At 55.0% G+C, this 22515-nt stretch overlaps 2 protein-coding genes across 7 annotated transcripts in view; both read right to left on the bottom strand.

Annotated features, from left to right (window-relative positions):
• The window catches only part of ITGB4 (integrin subunit beta 4), a 30301-nt gene extending 20062 nt beyond the window's left edge, over positions 1–10239 (bottom strand). Inside the window, exons 1-12 of one of the 5 annotated variants that reach the window (XM_082443217.1) lie at positions 9994–10239; positions 6640–6728; positions 5556–5638; positions 5233–5334; positions 4877–5081; positions 4095–4191; positions 3739–3910; positions 2341–2604; positions 1932–2021; positions 1520–1642; positions 941–1105; positions 690–766 (exon numbers count right to left, since the gene is read on the bottom strand). In XM_082443217.1, coding sequence (XP_082299343.1) covers positions 690–766; positions 941–1105; positions 1520–1642; positions 1932–2021; positions 2341–2604; positions 3739–3910; positions 4095–4191; positions 4877–5081; positions 5233–5334; positions 5556–5638; positions 6640–6718 — 1457 coding nt within the window. In that variant the 5' untranslated portion in view covers positions 6719–6728; positions 9994–10239. Of the gene's footprint in view, positions 1–689; positions 767–940; positions 1106–1519; positions 1643–1931; positions 2022–2340; positions 2605–3738; positions 3911–4094; positions 4192–4876; positions 5082–5232; positions 5335–5555; positions 5639–6639; positions 6729–9846; positions 9973–9993 lie in introns of those variants that run through there. The other 4 variants (XM_082443219.1, XM_082443220.1, XM_082443221.1 and 1 more) reach the window with 4 other exon arrangements.
• Positions 10240–18899: 8660 nt separating this feature from the next.
• The window catches only part of SAP30BP (SAP30 binding protein), a 34954-nt gene continuing 31338 nt past the window's right edge, over positions 18900–22515 (bottom strand). For both annotated transcript variants that reach the window (XM_082443265.1, XM_082443266.1), the window contains exons 9-11: positions 21793–21851; positions 20846–20930; positions 18900–20573 (exon numbers count right to left, since the gene is read on the bottom strand). In XM_082443265.1, the coding sequence (XP_082299391.1) occupies positions 20392–20573; positions 20846–20930; positions 21793–21851 (326 nt within the window). In that variant the 3' untranslated portion in view covers positions 18900–20391. The remainder of the gene's footprint in view (positions 20574–20845; positions 20931–21792; positions 21852–22515) is intronic.

The following is a 22515-nucleotide window of genomic DNA, read 5'->3' as shown; positions in this document are numbered from 1 at the left end:
CAGCAGGAAGGCTTTCACCATCCCATTTTACAGATGAGGAAACTGAGGCTCTAAGTGGGCCCCTGTGGGTCTGAGTTATGTAGACAGCAGGGGCTGAGCTGAGACTCAAACCTCAGTCCCCTGAGACCCTCCCCCTGTCCCTTCCTCAAGTCATGACAAACTTATTCAATGTCTTGAAGCTTGAAAAGCCCTTACTCTTACTAACATTCTCTTATGACTCCCTTCTGCTCAGGTAATAGGTGCCCATGGCTCAGATACTAAAGGTCCAAAAGGGATGGAGGGTAAAGTACGTCTCCCTCCTGTGTCCAACCCACAGCACCCTAATGGCCACCACTGCCCTGATTCTTACACGTCTTTCCAGAGGTAATCCTATATATCCATATATTTCTTTTTTTTTTTTTTGGCCACGCTATGCAGCTTGCGGGATCTTAGTTCCCTGACCAGGGATCGAACCCGGAGCCCCGGCAGTGAGACTGCTGAGTCCTAACCACTGGACTACCAGGGAATCCCCATATACATGAATTTCAAAGTGCTTTGAACTGAATCCACCTGCCAACTAGACATACCCCTTTCCTAGCCCTTTCTATGCCCAGCTGCCAACCCACCCTCAGCAGCCTACATGGTGTGCCCAGCCCCTTCTCTGGGAGCTGCTGGCATGCTGGGTGCTGGCTTCACCCTCCCACACTCACCAGCCCTCATTGCACACACAGTGTCCGCACATGAAGTCCCCATTGAAGCTGCAGCGTGACGACCGCTCCACTTTTTGCTGGAATGAAATCATGGTGGGGTGGCTGGGGGGGTGAGGGATGCTGGACGCTGCCCCTCAGGGCACCCCGAAAGGGATTTGTGGCCACAGGATGCTCTGCTGTGTTACTCAGGGCCCTGGGGTGGTCGGCTTAGCCTCTCCCTCCCTCCGCGACCTGGCGGGGCCGCATCATACCAGCTCACAGGCGCACACGTCACAGATGATGTCCACGTCCATCTTGAGGCCATTGGAGAAGGAGGGCTTCAGATGGATGTTGCCCTTCTGGTCCGCTTCTGGCAACTGGCACACGTGAGTCCCCTCCAAGTCCTCGATAGCCCGCAGCTGCACTTGGTATGTGCCCTGCAGGGACCCCACTGTCAGACAAGGCAGGCCTGGACAGACCACCAGGGGGCAGTTGTGCCTGAAGGCTCTAGGCCCTCGAGCTCCAGGGATGTGTCTGGCCCCTGACACCCAGCCCCCTGCCCGCCCTTCCTCAGGGCTGCAAACTTGCTTCTTCCAGGCACAGTCACGGTAACAATAGCACCAACAGTAACCAGGGTTGCTTTTGGCACATTCACTCATCTGAGCAGCCCTGAGCTCTGAGCAGATTGGTCTCCATTTTACAGATGAGGACAAGCCAAGGGGCTGATCCAGAGGGCTTCAAACCCAGATCTGACTCCGGAGGCCATGCTCTGGACCTCTGTTCAGGTAGACCCCACCCCGCAGGGCGCTGTGCCCGTCCTCCCCTGCCCCGGGACCCCCACGGAGGCGTACCACTTCCCCCCGCCGGATGAGAAAGGACCCAGTGTTCGTCTTCTGGAACATCCTGGAGGTGACCTCTGTCCGCAGGCCTCGGGGGCTTTCCAGGGCCCGGATATCCAGGTTGGAGCGGATGCGCTAAGAGAGCAGGCGATCAATGGCCTGGGGGTACCCCGGGCTCACCCACCCTGGCCTGGCCTGTCTGTGCTGCACTCCCACTTACACGGAGGCCTGGGGTGCTGGCGGGGCGGGGTGGGGGGGGGGTGTCAAGGGAGAAGAGCCTGCAGGAACCTGGGGCCAGGCCCAGGGGGCGCTCCTCAAGGACTGCAGAAGACCCTGCCTCCCTCCTATCCTATTTCCCAGTCCTCCGCCCTTCAGCCTTCTCTCCAGCCCCGCCCCAGAAAGGCTCAGCCTCCAGAGCCCTCACATTGAAGGCCTCCTGCAGCAGATCCACGATGTTGGAAGAGTCCTCCTGCAGCACCCCCAGCGAAGAGACAGGAAAATACGAGGACAGCTTCTGCAGGAGAAAATGCCAGGCCGGGCTCAGCCTCCAGAAGTGTCAACTCTTTGAATCCAGACCACAGCTTTGGGGTTCACTTACTTTGCAGATGGGGGAGCTAAGGCCTGGCGCCTGCTGTGCGTTCCAGAGCCTGTGCTCTTAGCCCCCACCTGCTTGGGAGGGGGGCTGGGGAATGGGCACGTGGACTCCTCTTCCCACCAGGGCCCATCCCAAGTTTTGGGAAGGAAGGGAGGAAGGCAGATGGGGGTGTCTGAGAAGTTCCACGGACCCTCCCGCCTGCCCCCATCCTGCCCAGTGAGGCCCCGGCCCCCCACACCTCGTAGTAACCATAGGAGTAGTTGGTGACTGCGAAGATGGGGATGATATTGTGCTGGCCGAGCAGGCGCACCAAGGTGGGCACCGACGGGTAGTCCTGTGTCCTGTACTGGGTGTAGGTGCCCGTGGTGTCCAGGTGGCATTCCTCGTCGTTGCGCCTCATGATGCCAGCCAGCACGTTGGCACCGTCCGCCTCGTAGTGGAAGGCCGACTCGGTAGAGAACACAAGCAAGTGGGTGCTGTCGGGGCGCCAGCCGATGTCCCTCTGGGGAGAGCGAGGAGGGGTGCCCGTGGAGCAGGGGACACTCATCACAGCGTCGTGCACAGTGACAGAGAAAGCACGTCCCAACACGGGGCTCAGCGAGGACACAGGATTAACAGCCTGATGCCCCCATGAATGACGCACGTGACAGACAGCACAGGAGTGATGACGGGGAAAAACAGAAACCAGCGATGGGAAGTGGGAAACAGAAGCAGGGGCTGTGCCCACAGTGGGCACCACGCAAGATGGGAACCAGGTTCATCCAGCTGTCCCCACAAGGTCTTAACCACTCTGCGAGAATATCTCAACTGCACAGAAAAATGCACACCATGCAGCGTTCAACGGAAGACTTAAAATAGGTACAGCAAGCAGCACGTGAGAAATACATGGGATGATTTTGAAAACCATGTATTACAAGAGAAAATGTTTATGATAGCATTAGGTGAAAAAAAAAAAGTAAGTTTCAGAACTATACGTACACTGATTCCAACTATATAAAATAAGGAAAAGGGAACAAAATACGCTGGTGGGGTATCAGTGGCTGGCTGTCTGATGGTGGTGAAATTATGGGCGATTTCTGTTTTTTGTTTTCCAAATTGTCTGTAATATGGATACATTATTTTCATTTTTATTTCTTATTTTTTAATTTTGTTTTATTTTTTGGCCACGCCATGTGGCTTGAGAGATCTTAGTTCCCCGACCAGGGATGGAACCCCGGCAGTGCAAGTGCTGAATCCTTAACCACTGGACTGCCAGGGAATTTTCTTTTTTGTCTGTGAATACATTATTTTTTAAATGAAAAAACTGATGTGCACCTAAAAAGAAGTGCCCTCTTCCAGCACAGTTGGAGACGGGTATTAACAGGGAGATTGGGTGGGAGGCTGGCCTCACGGCACTGAAGATTCCAGAACCCCAAGACTCACGTCCGCCTCACTGGCCAATACAAAACCAGGCTGTGACTGCTCAGGCCCTGATACCTCTAAACTCGGATTGGAATTGAGGGCCCCCCAGTGGGTCTGAGCTTGTCTTAGGGGATGGGGGTCCCAGCCTGGTACCAGAGCAGGCCAGTGGGCAGCTCATGCCCTTGTTGAAAAGCACAGCCGGGTCTAGGCCGGCAGGACCCGCCCCGGCACTCACGGTGCACACGGCCGTCTGCAGGATGGCATCGAAACCTCCTTCGGGGGCGTCCAGGTTGCCTGAGATCCGCTCTCCCTTTAGCTTGTTCCGGAACTCCTCCACGTCTTCCGTCAGGCTGATGACATTTTTGAAGGAGAAGGGGGCGTCACTGTTGGGCCAGGGCTCCTTCAGCCTGGGCGGAGGTGGGAAGGAGAGAGTCAGGGAGGGAGAAAGTCAGGGGAGGAGACGCCCCCAACCCCCTGCCCACCCTCTCTAGGGACCGCCCCCTCGGCTCATTTCAACCTGAAGACTTCCAAGTGCTTGGGTGGAGAGGGCGTGGGCCACCTGGCCAGGACCCCTGCCACTCGGTCACTCACTTCTCGGGCCTCATGTCTGTCTGAGGGATGCTGACTTTGTCCACGAACTTGCCAAATCCAATCGTGTAGTCGCTGGTGAGCTGCCTCAGGACCTGGGCTGGGCATCAACAAAAAAAAAAGAGGGGGCAGCTGGGCCCCAAGAACCCCACATCAACACAGGGGCCAGGGGCTGGCTTGGGAAGGAGGAAGAGGAAGAATAACTTATTGTCAACACTTTGCATGTTGGGCGTCAGCTCACGCACGACAGCCCTTGTCCTTATTTACGGATGAGGGAAATGGGACTCAGGGGACCCAGAGTCATGCTTGAAGCTAGTTGGAGGGTGCGGCCGGGGAGCTGGACCAGCCGTCTGCAGAGCTGGGAATTAACCTCAGCCTCATGGCAGCTGGTGCCCTCCTTGTCAGCACCAGAGGAGGGACTTCCTTGGCAGTCCAGTAGTTAGGACGCTGAGCTTCCACTGCAGGGGGCGCGGGTTCAATCCCTGGTCAGGGAACTAAGATCCCGCAAGCCACGAGGCGCAGCACATCCAAAAAAACAAAAAGGACCAGAGGGTTCTGGTTCCCACCCGGCTGGGGCCTTCTCTGCACTCCCGAGTGGTTACTGGGGTCTGGACAGGACCCGCCTCTGAGAATGGGGGGAAGGAGTTCTTGGGGCGCTCAGATGTCCTGTCCTTCCTTGAGGAGTGGGTGCAGCTAGCCTGAGCCCTGGCCTCCTGAGCAGGTGCCCAGCCAGCTGGGGGAGGCGCCTCTCTCCATGCCCTGCCCTGCTGTCTTCCGCGCCGTACCCAGATCCTGCCCCATCTTCTTGAGGTTGTCCAGATCGTCAGACATGGAGTTGGAGAAGTCCATGAGGATATACAGGTCCATGGGGCTCTCCAGGGGCTCAAACACCTGCAGCTCAAAGTGCCGCTCCTCTCCCGGCCGCAGCCGCACCCGCAGCCCCTGGGGGGACACCTGGCTGCGGTGCAGGGTGGTGTCGATCTGCGTTTCCTGTGTCCAGGGGAGGGGGACACCTGGCTGGAGGGTCTCTCCAGATCTGATGGAGATACCTCTCAGCTCAGCCAGGGGACACGATAGCCTCCCACAAACAGCCAGCCTTGAGCTTGGAGGGCCCAGCCCCCTTGACCCCCACTCTGGGCACCTCTGTGATCTCGAAGCTGCTCTCCATGACCACCATGCTCTCCTGCCGGCAGCCCGCAGCCAGCAGCTCTGCCTGGGTGTTGCAGCGCCATTCCTTGAACATCTGGCAGGAAGGAGATGGAGTCAGGAGGGCAGTGCCCTTCCCCTGGCTGTCCTAACCCTGGATTTACCCTCCCCCCCACCACCCCGATTTTCCTGACCCTTGCCTGTTCTCCCACGACCGCCTGGCCTGAGGCTGGGCTGAGGGCAGGGCAAGTGTGGGCCAGAGCCCAGGGGTGGGGTGTAGCAGGGTGGGGCACGCAGGTGGGGAAGGTGGCCTCGCACCTCGTCCGTGCAGTAGGCGCAGTGCTTGTCCACGCGGATGCACTCGGTGCAGCTCTTCACCTGGGCCTTCTTGCAGCGGTTCGCTGGGGAGCAGAGATGGGCGTGCCCACTGAGATGTGCCTCACCCACTGCCAAGCCCTTCCCTTGTGCATCCTCATTTGAAAGAGGGGGAAGTGGAGGCCAGCAGGTACGTGGTCAGTCCCAGGTAGCACAGCTAGAAACCCGCAGAGCCAGGTCTCAAACCTGGACTCTCCACTCAAGTCTGGAGGCAAGGATGGTGGGGGCTGAGACCGAGGCGCTGGCCCATTTGCTGGCGGGGACACCCTAACCACCCCCTTCACCTGCTCCTCCAGGGTAAAAGGGATTCTGTCTTGTTTATCACTGTGTCCCCAGTGCCTAGCCCAAGCCCCGCACACAGTGAGTTGTTAGTAAATGAAAGAGGTAAAACTCCAGTTTCTCCAAAGGTTGGGATTCCCTTTGGTTTTGTTCAGTTCAAATCACAGCAAGGACCTATTATGTGCCCTAGTGGGCGGTCTCCTGGGCTCCAGGCAACGGTGCACTGTCAATGTTTAGCAAGGGCTGGAGTGAGGGCGGGGAAGCCCTGACTTGCAGCATTTGCCAATTTCCAGGGTGTAAATGTTCCCACCATGGTCTATTTCAAACTATCAGCATGACCTCCACTGACAGGCAACATTTCATCAGTAGGAGCCGGCTCCAGCCCTTTGCCGCCTGCAGACACTGACAGAGCAGGTGATGATCACCTTTCTCGCCTCCAAATTCCTCTAAAACTTTTCGACTCGGCTTTCCAAGCCCCAGTACATCCTGCGAGCGCCTCCATTCTCTGAGTGGACGTCTTCTCCCTCCTCTAGACCAAGTCTCTCCTCCCCTGGGTGTTCTTGGGCCATATGGCTCAGGCTCATGGCTCCCCAGCCTTCAAAGTGGGTGGTGGTTGTTTGTTGAATGGCCGAGTGAGTGTCTGGGTAAAACACTCGATGAGAGGGCCCCCCCCCCACTTAAGGGCAGTGCCTTGGAAGTTGAGCCCCCCCCGTCACAGAGGGGTGTTGCAGGGGCGTGTCCGACTCACCCATGTCCCCGGGGAAGCTGACGCTCAGCAGGGCTGCCAGCAGCAGCCTGGTCCACCAGCTGGGGTGCGGCCCTGCCATCCTCTTCCTCCTGTATAACAGCAACAATCGACATACGATGCCTGACAGCCCTGGTCCATGTGTCAGCTCACTGGGTCCCTGTCTAAGCTCCATCATTCCCATTGCACAGATGTAGAAACTGAGGCTCTACAGAACTTTAGTGATGTTCCAAGGCCACCTGGCCTGCAAGTGGCAGGACTCAGGGTCCCTGACTCCTCTCTTCCACTGCCCCCTTCCTTGTCGTCTCTGGAGTGGCCAGATGCCCTGCAGGCCTATGCCCTGCCCAGGGAGGCCCCCACCCTCTCACCACTGAGGACTCTGGGCTCTGAGCCTGTCCCAACGTGAGGTCTCTTGTGCTGATCTCCCTGAGGGCAGAACAGGGCTTATTCCGCCTTTGCCTTTCAGACCCCAGTGGCCTGGGTCAGGCTTGGCAGGAACAGGGCCACCCTAGAGGGTCCTGGCTCCACCTTCCTGTCCCTTCTCTGTCCTGGCCCACTTGCCTCTTGGTGAGAGGGTGCAGCCGGGAGGAGGGGGCCCCTCCCAATATCTGGGGCCTGGGGAAGGAAGGAGGAGGCTTGTTGCACTCAGCTAAGTTCTGCAATGGCTGTCTGTCCCGTCAGAGGAGGGGTCGCCACCCTACTCCCCACCTCTGCCTGCCCCAGAGTTGAGTTTTGGCGGCCCCTGAGCAGATCACCCTTTAAAAAATTAGCCTGGAGCTGGATTACAAGCCCCTCCTGCCCACTCACACACACACACACATTGCCAGCCATCCCAGGAGACCCATCTGCCTTTGGTTCACCATTAAACCATCTCAACTCATTAGTGACCTTCGGGGCAGGCACTGGCATCCCTGAGGCCTTTTAAAAGATGGGTATGGGGACTTCCCTGGGGGCACAGTGGATAAGACTCTGCGCTCCCAAGGCAGGGGGCCCGGGTTCGATCTCTGGTCAGGGAACTAGATCCCACATGCATGCCTCAACTAAGGAGCCCACGTGTGGCAACTAAGACCGGGTGCAACTAAATAAATATTAAAAAAAAAAAAGATGGGTATGTACAGCAAGAAACTAATACAACGTTATAAAGCAACTATACTGCAATAAGAATTAATAAAAAGCAAACAAATAAATAAAAGATGGGTAGCCTGCTGAAGAGAAGGGGCTGGCCATAGCCACCAGGCCTGCAGAATTGACGTTAGGACCCCCTCCTCTTTCTCTAGAGCCAGTCACCCAGCAGCCCGAGACTATGCCATGCCTACTGGCCCTCCCTCCTTGGATCTTTGCTCAGTCCTTGGCTTGTGGGGCAGGGGCAGCCCCAGGCTCTGGGAGACTGAAGCCCCCATATGGCTGGGGAGAGCCGGGGCGGGGGGGTGCGTTGCAGGAAGGCATTGCCTCCATTGCTCCAAGGCAGGTGCCTCCCAGGAGGCACTAGCAGCTCCAACACATCGCAGGCACAGCCTGCTGGGAAGGATCCACCCTCTAAGAGGGGCCTGGGGTAAGGGAGCCCTGAGCCAGCCAAGCGGGCGCTTCTTGGGGGAAATGACTTTCCTGCAGCCTTGGGGCATAGGCACCACACCCACACACTACACAATATAGGCTGCTTACCCAGGCCTCCCGGGGGCACCATTACACACGCAGGTACAGACACTGGAGGGCCCAGCCCAGCTCTTACTCACCCTCCTGTGCCCCCAGGCTGGGCACACAGTGGGCAAGTGCCCAGCACTTCATGTACATAATTGCCATTTAATCTGTACAGGAACCAGTGGGGATGATCGCATTGTCCCCGTATCCCGGGTGAGACCCGGGCAGCACACCCCCCCCGTTTAACCTTCACTTTATACTCGGAGGCTCTAAAATGGCAGCTGGGGGCTAGTTATGCACTCAGGAGTGTTGTGTTTGACTCAACTTGTGTTTAAAAAGTTTTTTGGTTTTTTTTTTTGGCCTCCCTGCACAGCTTGTGGGATCTTAGTTCCCCGACCAGGGACTGAACCCGGACCCCGGCAGTGAAAGCGCTGAGTCCTAACCACTGGACCACCAAGGAAAATCCCTAAAAAGTTTTAAAAGTAGTTGTTGGTGTTAAAAATAATAAGGTTTCACAAAGAAGTTAGGATTGTGGGCTTATTGGAAGAGGTGGCTGGCCGTGGCCGGCTGGGCAGAGCCCTCGGGAAACTTACTCTCCAGGCTACTCTGGGTCCCTAGGCTACTCTGGGTCCCCAGGCTGCAGGGCCTTTTTATGTACCACCCGGGTCCCGGAAGTATGTGATTGTCACCCAGTGTTACCACATAGTGGCACACCCAGGCCTTGCAGGCACAGGGACATTCATATTCTTGGACACACACTGTGACCCACATGAACATAGGCTCGGCCCTCTCCCCACACCCGCCCTCCCTCCCACCCATGGGACCCCTGTTGCGTGTCTGCACCTGCCCTCCATGGTTCTCTCCCTTCCTGCTTTCCTGGCCCTTCTGCTGCTCCATTGCCCACAGAAATCAAGGCCAAGGAGATGGGCTCTCCTTCCCTGCTGTCCCTCCTGCTCTCCTCTCCCCACTCAGCCCCCAGGATGGAGCCCCTCGGTCTTCACTTCCAGCTCCTTCCGAGGCAGCACCAACCATGCCCACCCTTGGGCTCAGGGTGTGGCAAGGCCATGGGGGAGAAGGAGGAGCCCAGCCGCTGCCCTCTGGGAGCCATCTAGAGGCCCCCCCCCCCCCCCGCCTACAATCAGAGGCCCACCCGGGGCTAAGGGGGTGGGAAAGAGGGCTGGCTCTGGAGGAGGTTACAGTGGTGGGCACAGCCTCCAGGGGTGTTGGATGAGGTCAGGAGAGCTTCCTGGAGGAAGGGTGTCCTGAGCTGACTTTGGGAGGAGGGCCAAGAGAAGAGGAGAGTCAGGGACTCCCCAGATCCCAGACGGACTGCGGCACCACACAGCCAAGCCAGGAGGGCCTCTGCCTCTAGGTGGCTGCTTCTTTTTGAACCCCAGAGGAGCCCAGCCCAGTAGGCCTGCCAGCCACTGCCTGGCCCCTGCCCACTTCTCCCTCATATTCACCCAAGGGCCGGGCGGCCAGCCTTTAGGAAGGGAAGAGCCGGGGAAACAAAAGCCACTCGGCCCACCAATCAGCTCCCCGCGGGCCTGCCCAGTTGGGGTGCGCATTCACTTTCTTCTTCACCCCTCGGAGGTCCCTGAATGGGCGCCCAGCCCCGGCGGCCCGAGGCACTGGAGGGGCGTGCGGCGTGCGGAGGGACTGCCTTCCCGCCCCGCGCCTGTGCCCCGGCCGCCTGCCGCGGTCCGAGGATGGACCTACCTCGGGGCTGACTCGCACCCTCCCCGCGCTGGGCTCCGCTCGGCGGCTCCGGATGCGGCGCGCGGGCGAGCCGGGACTGTCCGGAGGGCGGGCTGCAGGGAGGGCGGGCGGCGACGGGGAGGGGACCGCTTTATGGGCTGGGAGGCAGGTAGGAAGGAGGAGCTGATGAGTCAGGCAGACCGCATTCCTGCGCACGGCGCGCACCTGTCGGGGCAGGAGCTGGGCGCTGCCGCCTCCGGACCCGCCCCCCGGAAAAGGCTGCGGCTCCCGCGCAGCCCGGTCCCGCGCCCCGACCCAGAACGGCGGGGGCGGGGAGGAGCCACCCCCCTCTCTCCGATCCGGCGCCGGGAGCGGCGCCTCCCCTCCCCACCCCAGGCTCCAGACTCGGGTGCCGGGCTGCCCCGGGCTGGGGGTGGCCTCTTAGCCCCCTTCTCGGACGGCCGCCCTCTCTCCTCCAGACTGTGAACCATCCCCACTGCCCTTGGGAGCCATCTAGATAGAGCCGCAGACACACAGCCCGGCGGCGATCGAGCGCGCGCACCTCTTCGCTCCTCCCTGCGCCAGCGCGAAGCATGGGCCCCGGGGCTGCCCCAAGCCAGGTCAGCCATTCACCGGGTGTTCGCAGCCTTCCCCCAACTCTCCAACGCACACACGTGTGCCCAGAGGGAGATCTGAGCAAGGACTGGTTCCCTGAGTGTCTTTAGGCAAGCTAATTGAACCTTCTTAAAGTGTCAATAATACCCATCAAGAGGCAGCACCCACCTGACGTGGAGTAGGCACTCGAATCGTTACAGCTGTTCTTGACAAGCTGGTTCACAAATCTGACCCCTCCAATCCTCTTTCAAGTGCTGCTGGTTAAGTGTGTTCGAGCTGGACCCTCTCAAGTTGCTCCCTGACCTCAACTGGGTGTATTTCTCTGGCCCCACCTGCTAACAATGCTGGACAAAACCCGATTGCTTGGCAGCCCCCCACCAGCCACCAAGCAGCTTCAAGCCAGCATGCTCTTGCAACCCGGGGCTGTTTTGCACCAGGCTGGTCCCCTTGCTTGGGCTCCTCCCACCCCCACCCCAGCCTGGTTTATCCTCATTATCCTTGAAGGCATTGTGCTGATGTCGCATGCTCCAGGGAGCCTCCTTGACCTCCTAGCACGCTGGATTATGTTATGCGTACCCCTGGGGCATGTTTTTTCACGTTATTTGCCACATTGATTTGAAATAATCTGTTTAGGGGTCTCTTCCCCGTTGGACTGTGAACCCCAAGGACGGACATAGTCTAGCACATCTTTTGATCCCCAGCACCTACCTCAGTGCCTAGCACATAGCAGGTGCTCAATAAACGTGTGGTTGACCCAAATGGGATTGCCACATCGCCTCCCTGAGCCTCAGCATTCTCATCTGTAAACAGACGCGTACACCACCAAACTCTGAGTGACCATGGGAGCAGCTGGGACTGGATGTGGACAAGCTGTGGACACCAAGTGCCCACGGCAACTGGGCGAGCCACAGACACCACTCGGCCACCTTGCGCAGTCATCTGAGATCTGCTCTGCACGGGCCAGGAGCTCAGAGAGGCTGCCTCCGGGATTCGGGAGCTCTGTGGCAGGAGCCCCAGTTTGGTTGGGGTACCCAGGTCGTGCCCTGTGGACCTGAGTTACTCCAGCAGGCTGGAAAATAGGGGCTCAGAGAGCAGCCTGTGACACCATCCATTAGAAGGTTGGGGTAGGGGATATGCACCCCACTGTGGGGGGGCAGCTGACACACCCTCCTAGAGAAGGAGACCCTGGCCCAGAGGCAGCAATGCCACAGACCCCACTGGGCTCAGCAGCCCCTTCCTCTCCTCATTCCAGACCCTTTTAAAAATGACTAGGGAGACTTCCCTGGCGGTCCAATAATTAAGACTCCAAGCTTCAAATGCTGGGGGTTCGATCCCTGGTCGGGGAACTAAGATCCCACGTGCCCATGTGGTGTGGCCAAAAAATGAAAAGTTAAAAAAAATTTTTTTTAATTAAAAAAAAAATGACTAGGGCGGCCGAAGTCTGGTATCTGCTGAGATGAGACGTGCACCCCTGGGAGGCCCTCAGAAGAGAAGCCGTGAGTTTCTTTCTTTCTTCTTTTTAAAAAAAAAAATAATTAATTAATTTATTTTTGGCTGCGTTGGGTCTTTGTTTCTGCGCGAGGGCTTTCTCTAGTTGCGGCGAGCGGGGGCTAATCTTTGTTGTAGTGCTTGGGCTTCTCATTGCAGTGGCTTCTCTTGTTGCAGAGCACAGGCTCTAGGCGCGCAGGCTTCCGTAGTTGTGGCACACGGACTTCAGTAGTTGTGGCTCACGGGCTCTAGAGCGCAGACTCAGTAGCTGTGGCGCAGGGGCTTAGTTGCTCCACGGCATGTGGGATCTTCCTGGACCAGGGATCAAACCTGTGTCCCCTGCATTGGCAGGAGGATTCTTAACCACTGCACAGCCGGGGAAGTCCAAGCCGTGAGTTTCTTCAGGTTTCTTTGAGTTTGGGGTTTCATTACCTGGAACCTGTGTGTGGACCTTGGAGGTCCATGAACCATTTGAGATCATGTGCAAAACTCAAGGTGTATCTGACATTGGAATGTGGATTTGGTGGCAAGAGGATCCCTCCCTTACACTGAATTCCCAAATAGGTACTGGCCCCCAAAGGGTTAAGGAGCATTGTACTACATATTAATTTTATAAAAAATAAAACAAAAAACCCCATTGTCTCATTCTGCAGCCTTAGGGCCAGAGTGAGCCCGGTATGTAGTGGAGTTTCCTTCTGCAGGCTTTGCCAAATAGCTGAGGTCCCTGGAACAGGATGGAGAAGCCCAAGAACCTCAGACTGCAGCTCCTACCTGCCTGCACTCATCCTGTGGCCTCTGGCAGGCCAGACTTGCTCCCTCATTAGTTCAATCGTTTATTCATTTAACAAGCATTTAATGAACTCTTATGCCAGGTGCTGGGGATCCCCAGAGGAATGATACACACCACCTGCTTGCTTCACGGAGCTCAGTTTAAACCATGGACCCCCAAAGCGGGCTGCATATTCTCCAGGGATATGCCACATGATCCACTATTTTTTGCTTGACAATGTACATCACTTATTGGCAGAATGGTACCCATTTCTATAAATAAACAACTTAAATGATAAATAGACAGTGGATGTGTGACTAGAACAGTTTGGTGACCCGTCTAGAGACCTTGTATCAACCCCCACTGCATCTGATTGTTTTATCTTTCTAACTCCTAAAACAGTCTTTCCCCGACCCACCCCCCCAAAAAATTGACCTTTTATTTTTTTTATTTTTAAAAAATTAACTAATTTATTTTTTTGGCTGCGTTGAGTCTTCATTGCTGCGCGCGGGCTTTCTCTAGTTGCGGCGAGCGGGGGCTACTCTTCATTGCCGTGCGTGGGCTTCTCATTGTGGTGGCTTCTCTTGTTGCGGAGCACGGGCTCTAGGTACGCGGGCTTCAGTAGTTGTGGCTCGCAGGCTCTAGAGCACAGGTTCAGCAGCTGTGGCGCACGGGCTTAGTTGCTCTGCAGCATGTGGGATCTTCCCGGACCAGAGATCGAACCCATGTCCCCTGCATGGGCAGGCAGATTCTTAACCATTGCACCACCAGGGAAGTCCCCAAAATTGACCTTTTAAAGAGACAGGCCAGTTGACTTGCAGAATGTCTCACTGTCTGGATTTGTCTGATTGCTTCCTCATGGTGTCTTTGGACTTGATTTTTTAGCCTCCTGTAAACTGGAAGTTAAGTCTAAAAGCCTGATTAGATTCAGTTTAAACTTTTTTGGCAAGGATAGTCAGAGGTGGTGCTGTGTTTTATTGGATGGCGTGTGATGTCAGCTGCCCCCCTATTAGTGATGATGGAGGAAGTGACCACCATCTCTCTCCACTGTAAAAATACATTTTCAGTGTATGATTAAGAAGTAATTAAGAGGGGGTAATGATGTTTTGTCACCCTGCCCGTTTCCCAACTAACTTTCACTGAACGGGTTTTAGCATCCATTGTTGATCCTTGCTTGAATCAATTATTCTTTGGGGGTTGAAGAGTAGTGATATTCCATTTCTACGTTTAATAGAAGGTATCCTTCTAATTTAAAAAAAAAATAGAGGTTTCCTTCATCAACTGGGAATGAATTATGTGCCTCCAAAATACACATACACAAAGGGTAAATGCTTCTTTTCTTTTTGAGTTATAGAACTTTAAAAAATTACAATGATTGCTACAAAGCAACCCCAAGGGACTTCTCCCCTGGTGGCGCAGTGGTTAAGAATCTGCCTGCCAGTGCAGGGGACACAGATTTGAGCCCTGGTCTGGGAAGATCCCACATGCTGCGGAGCAACTAAGCCCGTGAGCCACAACTACTGAGCCTGCGCTCTAGAGCCCGTGCGCCACAACTACTGAGCCTGCGCTCTAGAGCCCGTGTGCCACAACTACTGAAGCCCGCACACCTAGAGCCCATGCTCTGCAACAAGAGAAGCCACCACAATGAGAAGCCCACGCACCGCAATGAAGAGTAGCCCCCGTTCACCACAATTAGAGAAAGACGGTGTGCAGCAATGAAGACCCAACGCAGCCAAAAATAAATAAATAAACTTAAAAAAAAAAGCAACCCCCAAAAATGTTTTTAAATTGTGCTAAAAACATAACATATGGACTTCCCTGGCAGTCCAGTGGTTAAGACTCTGTGCTTCCACCATAGGGTACACGGGTTCAGCCTCTGGTCGGGGAACTAAGATCCCACATACCGAGCGGCACGGCCAAAAAACCCCAAAACAAAACAAAAAAACCCACCACTACATAAATATTACCATCTTAATTAGTTTTCTTTCTTTCTTTTTTTTTTTTTTAATTTTTTGGCTTGCGGGATCTTAGTTCCCCGACCAGGGATGGAACCCAGGCCACCACAGTGAAAGCGTGGAGTCCTAACCACTGGACCACCAGGGAATTCCCTTAATCTGTTTTAAGTGTATAGTTCAATAGTGTTAACTATGTACACATTGCTGGGCAACAGATTTCCAGAACTTTTTCATCTTGCAAACTGAAACTCTATACCCATTAAATAGCTCCTCATTTCCCCCTCCCCCCAGCCCCTGATTAATTATCATTCTATTTTCTGTCTCAATGATTTTGGCTACTCTAGGTGTCTCATGTAAGTGGAATCATATACTGTGTCTTTCTGTGTTTGGCTTATTTCACTTAGCATAATGCCCACAAGGTTCGTCTATGTTGTAGCATGTGGCAGGATTTCCTTCCTTTTTAAGGCTGAATAATATTTCATTGTATGTATAGACCACATTTTGTTTATCCACTCATCTGTTGGTGGACATTGGGTAGCTTCCATCTCTTGGTTATTGTAAATAATGCTGCTGTGAACATGGGTGTGCAACCATACCTTCCAGACCCTGCTTTCAATTTTATTGGACATAAACCCAGAAGTGGTGGATCACACGGTAGTCCTATTTTTAATTTTTTGAGGACCACCATGCTGTTTTCCATAGCAATTGCATAATTTTATAATCCCATCAACAGTGCACAAGGCTTAACTCTTTTAACTATGAATTTCAGAGTAAAGAGTTGATATATTCAACTCAAATGGTGGCAAATACATTTTTTCCTTTCTTTTTTCAAATATGATGCATGCATGGATTTTCATTTATTCAATAGTTTACAATTGTGATGTTGCGATATAATAAGTAATACCTATTTGGTCTTTGTCCATGGTTTTTTCGAACAGCTCCGGAGCGATAAAGGTGAAAGGAGAGTCTTTGTTATTCATAACAAGCCCCTTTCAACCACACCAGAGTTTATGTTAATGAGGTGACTTTTGGAAAGCCACTAAGGTTGGGGGGCACTGGTTGTCTGGGGAACCAACCACGTGATTAGAGAGTTGAAACTTTCAGCCTCAACACTGCCCCACCCTCACCCCAACCTCCACCCACCTCCAGAGAAGGGGGATGGGCTAGAGATTGCGTTTCATCACCAATGGCCAACGATTTAATGAATCATGCCTAGTAATGAAGCCTCCACAAAAATCCTAATCGAAGTGGGTTCAGATTGCTTCCAGATTGCTAAATACATGGAGTGCTGGGAGGGTAGCATGCCCAGAGAGAGCACGGAAACTCCACACCCCTTACCCCATACTGTTCCCTATGCATCTCTTCCTTCTGGCTGATCCTGAGTTGTATCCTGTTGTAATAAACCAGTAATCTAGTAAGTAAACTGTTTTCCTGAGTTCTGGGAGCCATTCTAGCAAATTATTGAGCCCAAGGAGGAGTCATGGGAAACTCCAGTTTATAACCAGTTGGTCAGGAGTAGGGGAGGCCCAGACAGGCAATTGGCCTCTGAGTAGGGAGCAGTCTTGTGGGACAGACCTGTGGGGTCTGAGCTAACTCCAGGCAGTTGGTGTCAGAATTGCTTGGCTGTGGAAAACCCACACATTTGGTGTCAGAAGCGTTTTATGGATGTTGTGAGTAGCAGTGTATAGGAAGCAAGGGAGTTTTTCCTTTTTCACAATAATTGGCCAGTGGGAGAGCTCTTCAAACCAGCTCCTTTGACCTTTGAAACACTCCTTGCAGTCCTCCCTGCTTTCTGAGACAAACTGGCCCAGTCCCACTTAGATTTCTAGATCAGCCATTTCTCTCCAAGGAGCCCTGGTTCCTTTTAGTGGGGAATGGTATTAGATATGAAGATTTGGGTGCTACATGTGCTCATTCCTACTGGGGGCCATTGCTTCTGGGTCCTTTCAAAGGACATAGCTGGGACTTTTTTCTTATTTTTGAATCATGAGTCCATCATCTTTTTTTTTTTTTTAATAAATTTATCTTATTTATTTATTTTTGGCTGCATTGGGTCTTCATTGCTGCGCGTGGGCTTTTCCCTAGTTGCAGCGAGCGGGGGCTACTCTTCGTTGCGGTGCGCAGGCTTTTCTTTGCGGTGGCTTCTCGTTGCGGAGCACGGGGTCTAGGCGCACGGGCTTCAGTAGTTGTGGCATGTGGGCTCAGTAGTTGTGGCTCACAGGCTCTAGAGCGTAGGCTCAGCAGTTGTGGCGCACGGGCTTAGTTGCTCCGCAGCATGTGGGATCTTCCCGGACCAGGGCTCAAACCTGTGTCCCCTGCATTGGCAGGCAGATTCTTAGCTACTGCCAAGATACTTAGTCCCTGAATCATGAGTTCATACTGATGTTTCCAATTCAAATTTAAAATGAAAGATTTTTCTTGTGTCTCTTTCCTCTATTTTTTGTTTTGTATTTCTTCCCTTTCTTACACAAAAGCATATTCTATGCACTGTTCGGCACCTTGCCCTTTTCGTTTTCTCTCCTGAAGATCACTCCAAATTTGGCCACAGAGATCTTCCTCATTCTTTATGGCTCAAAGGGCCTTACTTTTTTTTTTTTTTTTTATTATAGAGATTTTAAACATATATAAAGGTGCTCCTCCTCATTAGGGAGGACGCCCACACCCTTTCTCTCTGGGTGTGTATCTCTGCCTTGCTTCTGTCTTAAAGAAACAAACTGTTTCTCTGTGTGCTCTCCAAAACAAAAAAACAAAAACAAACACACAAAATTAGAGAGTACCCATCACTGAGCCGTATCAACTGCCAACACGTGGCCTATGTGCAGCGGGATGCTGTGAGGTTGGCACATGGGTTGGGAATTTTCACTCTAGTGACCATGGGGGCAGGGACCACTGCTCCCTCCATCCCTCCAAACACCTGGGCACTTACCTCACACCAAGCACTTGGGACACAGCTTTGTTGGACTGTGTTGTTTCCGCTCGTAAGAGAACCGTGGTCTCAGCCCAACGTGTGGACAGAAGTGGTAAGGCAGTAGTGTTATCAGAGATGTGGGAGCCCTGAGAAAGGAGCAACTAACGCCCAGGGGAGTCAGGAAGGGGTTAAGAAAATCTGAGCTGCACCTTGAAGGTATATGTGCCCAGGTAGGGAGTGATACAAGGGCAATGGTGAGAAAGTTGGGAGAAGCCAAGCATGGGGGCATGGGCAGGGTCAGCGGCGGGGCGGGGTGTGGAGGGGGGAGACTGGCGAGGTGATGAGAATGCTGGTGGCCTTGCCTGCCAGGCTGAAGTGGAATCTCCTGTGGGCAGCGGGAGAGCACATGACGTGGCCAGAGCTGGGGTGCAGGAAGATGCTCCCCAGAGCCGGACTGGAGCTTGGATGGGAGTGGGAGAGTGAGAAAGGCAGCAGATGAGGCCGAAGCAATCAGTGAACTGAGGCAGCAATAACAATGGTGGGGGAGGGGTTTCTGAAGTGACCCATTCGTTGTGGGGTAGAGCACAGGGGTCCAGGATGCAGCTGTGAGCCCTGGATGATCATGATGCCATCACCCAAGATGAGGACCATAGGAAGAGGGGAGGGGATGTATGGGTGGGTGGGAGTAGGGTTCAGCTTGCACAGGCGGTCTGTGAGCAGAGACAGAGGACTTTGGACCCGCGTGCTGGGGACACCCAGTCTCCAGAGAAAGCTAAGCCACCCCTGTGGCACCCTCAGTGGAACTAAGGTGGGTAGGCACCAATCCTGTTTTACAGGAGAATAAACTGAAATTCAGCGGTATTAAAGACCTTCACCCCACTCACAAGGCTTGTAAGTGGAACAACTCTGCCAACTCTGGGCTGCCCAACCCCCAGACTGTGTTCATTGCCCAGGGCCCCAGCGGCTGAGCCCCGCAGGGGAAACAGTCATTACTGATCCAACCGGACAGCTTGACGGCCAGGGCTGGGGGTGCCCAGAGCACAGTCAAAGGCCACGACCCTGGCCAGTTTTATCATCTCAGGAGTTTGCTTCCCTCCTTGGTCTAAAACAAGAAGGAACTGGATTGGCCAACAGCAGACATGTGTAGAGTACATTACAGTTAATAAAACTTTTGTATAAATCATCTCATTGATTCTCCACAACCACCTTAAGAAGCTTTATTACCGTGATCTGACAAAGAAGGCTTACAGAAGGGCCCAAGACGCGACTCAAACTCAACTTGTTTTAAACTGGGATCCAGAGCAGAGGTGCTGACCCCGCTCCTGCTGTCCCCATGGTCCCACGCTGCCGCCCACACAAGCTCCACGGGGCCCTTGTGGAACGAGGGGTCCCTGTCGGAGGAGGCTGCAGGGCAGGAAGCCCCTTCTGACTCAGGGGACAGCAGCCCCTCTCTCCAGGGTTGCGAAGTCTTCACAAAGGAGGGGAGGGGGAGAACCGACCTCTTCTGGTGCCGAGTGTATGTTTGTGGGGAGGGGGCGAGTGTGACTTGATCTCTATTTTGGGGACCACAGGGCGGGGTTGTCACACCCCTCTGGTCACGCAGCAGTATCGGGCACAACCTTGGGACCACCTTTCTAATCCCCCACCCGCCCGAGGGAAGCAACCCTGCCCCTCACAGCCCCGCCGCCTTCTCTGAACGCGAAGCCCTCCCGCCGCAGAAGCGAGCTGCCAGAGAGCAGGAAAGGCAGACCCGTTCCCTCCGGCCTCGGACTCCAGGCCTGGCAGCGGCTGGGAAATCTGTTTTGGCCCCAAAAGGAGCCTGGCGGCCACTGGCGCTGCCCGGGTGCTGCTGTGGGGCAGAGATAACCGGCACAGGAAGGGTGGGGTGGCGGGAGCCTCCCAGGAGCCGGGTTTCACGTAAACAATGAGCGGCTGCCCAGCCATGCCAGGAGGTGACTCACCTCCCCACACCGGGCCTGCTCACACCTCGCCCCCTCCCTGCATGGGCTGGGGGTCAACCCCAGCCCTCCTGGTCACTGGCTTGACTTCAAAAACTGGGGTGTGTCCAAGAAGTGGTCCGAGGAGGGCTCAACTGCCCCCAAGGGAGTAGAGGCCTGGGCTCCTGCCTGACGACTGGCTGAGTTGCAGGGTCAGGGTAGCAGACAGAGGGAACTGGGGCCTCCCCTGCCCTCTGGACCCTGCCCACCCACGCCAAGAGGCGTTCACTGGGAATGACCACAGTCACTTCCTGGGCCACCTTCTCTGAGCAGCACCACAGGCTTTGGTCATCCCACTGTCAACCCTGACAATCCCAACCAAGAAGATGGGGAGGACACTTGAACTTTCACGTTTGCCTGAAAACAGACTGTAGAAGAGGCCAGTGCATCCGAGATGCTGAGATGTAAGGATACAGCGCTTTTAATAGGGCGGCAGACCCCACGGCGTGGAGGACACTGTCCACAGTGCCCCACTCTGCTGCAACAACGTCTCTTCCAGCTGGAAGGCTGCACGGAGTCTCCTCTCGGGGTGGCACCCGGGGAGCAGGTCCCAGTCCTGAAATATACAAAGTGGTGCCTCCCAGTGGGCATAGGTCACCGGGCTGCACAGTCTCGTCAAGTCCCAGAGTGGCTCCTCCCCTTGAAGGAAAGGAGAATGTCCGAGCCACCCCGAGCTGGTCCCTCAGGTCACTGCTTGGCCTTCTTCACGATGGTGCCCACGGCAGAGATAACGGTGGTCTTGGAGCCACTGGCACTGGTCGTCACCGTGACGACAGCGGGTAGGGTGGCCGTAGTGGTGAGGATGGTGGGCTGGGCTATCGTCGTCACCGGGATGGCCGAGTCCCACTTGCTCTTTCTCTTCTGGGCGTCTGGGGGTAAGGCAAGCGAGAAGCCAGGATCAACACCAACCATAAAGCAACACTCCCTTTCCAGGAGGCCGGCAGTCAGAGCTCAGGGGGCAGAAACTGCAGGGCCCCTAGCCTCAGAAAGCCAAGGGGCAGCCAGTGAACCGGGACCCCACCCCAGGCTCCAAAGCGGGCTCAGCACAAACCACAGCGAGGCCAGGCCCTGTTCCCCAGAACAAGGGAGGGAAGCCCTCGCTCCGTCTGTGGAGTGGCCGGGAAGCGGAGCCGCCGTCTACCTGCAACAGCTGTGCTGGCCGTGGCGGTGGTGGCGGCAGCGGCGTTGGTCGTGGTCCCTTTCTTGGTGCCCGTCACAAACTCTATCTGGAAGGCGACAGGGACGAGCGTTAAAACCTGTGCAAAGCTGTGTATCCACGTCGTCCTGCCAGCTGTCTGCTCCCAGGGGACAGGAGGTCGGCACCACACAAAGGAGGCCGTGAGAATCAGCTCTGCTCTGACCGTCCAGGGGTAGGAGAGGTGCGGGGCAGGCACTCGAAGGGGGTTTAATACTCTGAAGAGAGCTTCCCCAACAGACATTGGACCCCTCCCGGCACCACTGTGTCTCTGCGCTCGGGCACCCCTGCCCGCCGCCCCACCTCAGGCCCAGGCCCCCGCCCTCACACTCCGCGGGAGGCGGTGCTGCTTGGGAAGCAGCGTGCTCAGGATCCTAAAAGGAGGGGTTGCCGGGCCATCAGGCATGGGACCTACAGGGAAGCACTAAGGCAGGCTGCAGAGGTCAGCTGTGGAAGCCAAGAAAGGCACAGACCAGAGCGCTCTGGGAAGGAAATATCTGCCTCCGTTCAGGCCGAGGAGAACACCTATGACGACAAAGGGAGAAAGCCCCCAGGGGTCTATGGCTGTTGATGGGGTGTGGTGTGTTTGTGTGTGTGTGTGTGTGTGTGTGTGTGTGTGTGTGTTTGTGTGTGTGTGTGTGTGTGTGAAGGGATGTAATGCAGCAAATATAAGATGCCAAGAAACCAAACGGAAGCAACCGGGAAGCGTCTTCAAGCTGAGTTAGGGAGGCTTAAAATCCAGCACAGGGCACACCTAAGGCTGCTCAGGGCGTCGTCAGGCGATGAACCAGTGGTTGTGGGGAGAGCAGCCTGGAAGTCCCAGGGCTTAGCCAGCAGGACCCGTGCGCTCTGAACAGCTGCCCTCTTCATCAGGACTGCCGTCCATCACTTACTTTGGTTCGCTCCTTTTTGGCCTTTTCCAATTTGTCCATTTCAATCTTCTGTGCTTTGGCTACGAAGACAAGACGGGCAGTTACACAAGCAGCCGAAACAACTCCCACACGAGGAGATACTTCAGGCTGAAGGACTAGCACTTGCCGCTTCCCCGGGGTTCTTGTTTGAAGCATCCCTTTGTGGTGGGCAAAATTAAGTGCCAGCGCTCGGCCAGCATGAAGCAGGGGCCTCAAACTTAAAGGCCCCGAGGCTGGGGCTGTGCACTGCCGTCTGGAGGGGTCAGCTGTTCCCGGCTTCAGCTGGCTGGGAATGCTGGCCTAGTGTGACTACCTTCTCAGCAACCAAGAGCAGCCAGAACCTTGGATTTTTATTTTTTAATGTATGCATTTTTTTATGCATGTATTTTTAATAATAAATTTATTTATTTTTAATGTATTTTTGGCTGCGTGGTTCTTCGTTGCTGCGCGTGGGCTTTCTCTAGTTGCGGCGAGCGGGGGCTACTCTTTGTTGTGGTGCGCGGGCTTCTCATTGCGGTGGCTTCTCTTGTTGCGGAGCATGGCTCTAGGCGTGCGGGCTTCAGGAGTTGTGGCACGTGGGCTCAGTAGTTGTGGCGCACGGGCTTAGTTGCTCCGTGGCATGTGGGATCTTCCCGGACCAGGGCTTGAACCCGTGTCCCCTGCATTGGCAGGTGGATTCTTAACCACTGCACCACCAGGGAAGTC

The sequence above is a fragment of the Balaenoptera physalus genome (assembly GCF_965194825.1).
Source record: "Balaenoptera physalus genome assembly, chromosome: 20".
NCBI lineage: Eukaryota > Metazoa > Chordata > Mammalia > Artiodactyla > Balaenopteridae > Balaenoptera > Balaenoptera physalus.
The sequence above is the reverse complement of the archived record's forward strand: the minus strand, read 5'-3'. Positions and strand labels throughout refer to the sequence as shown.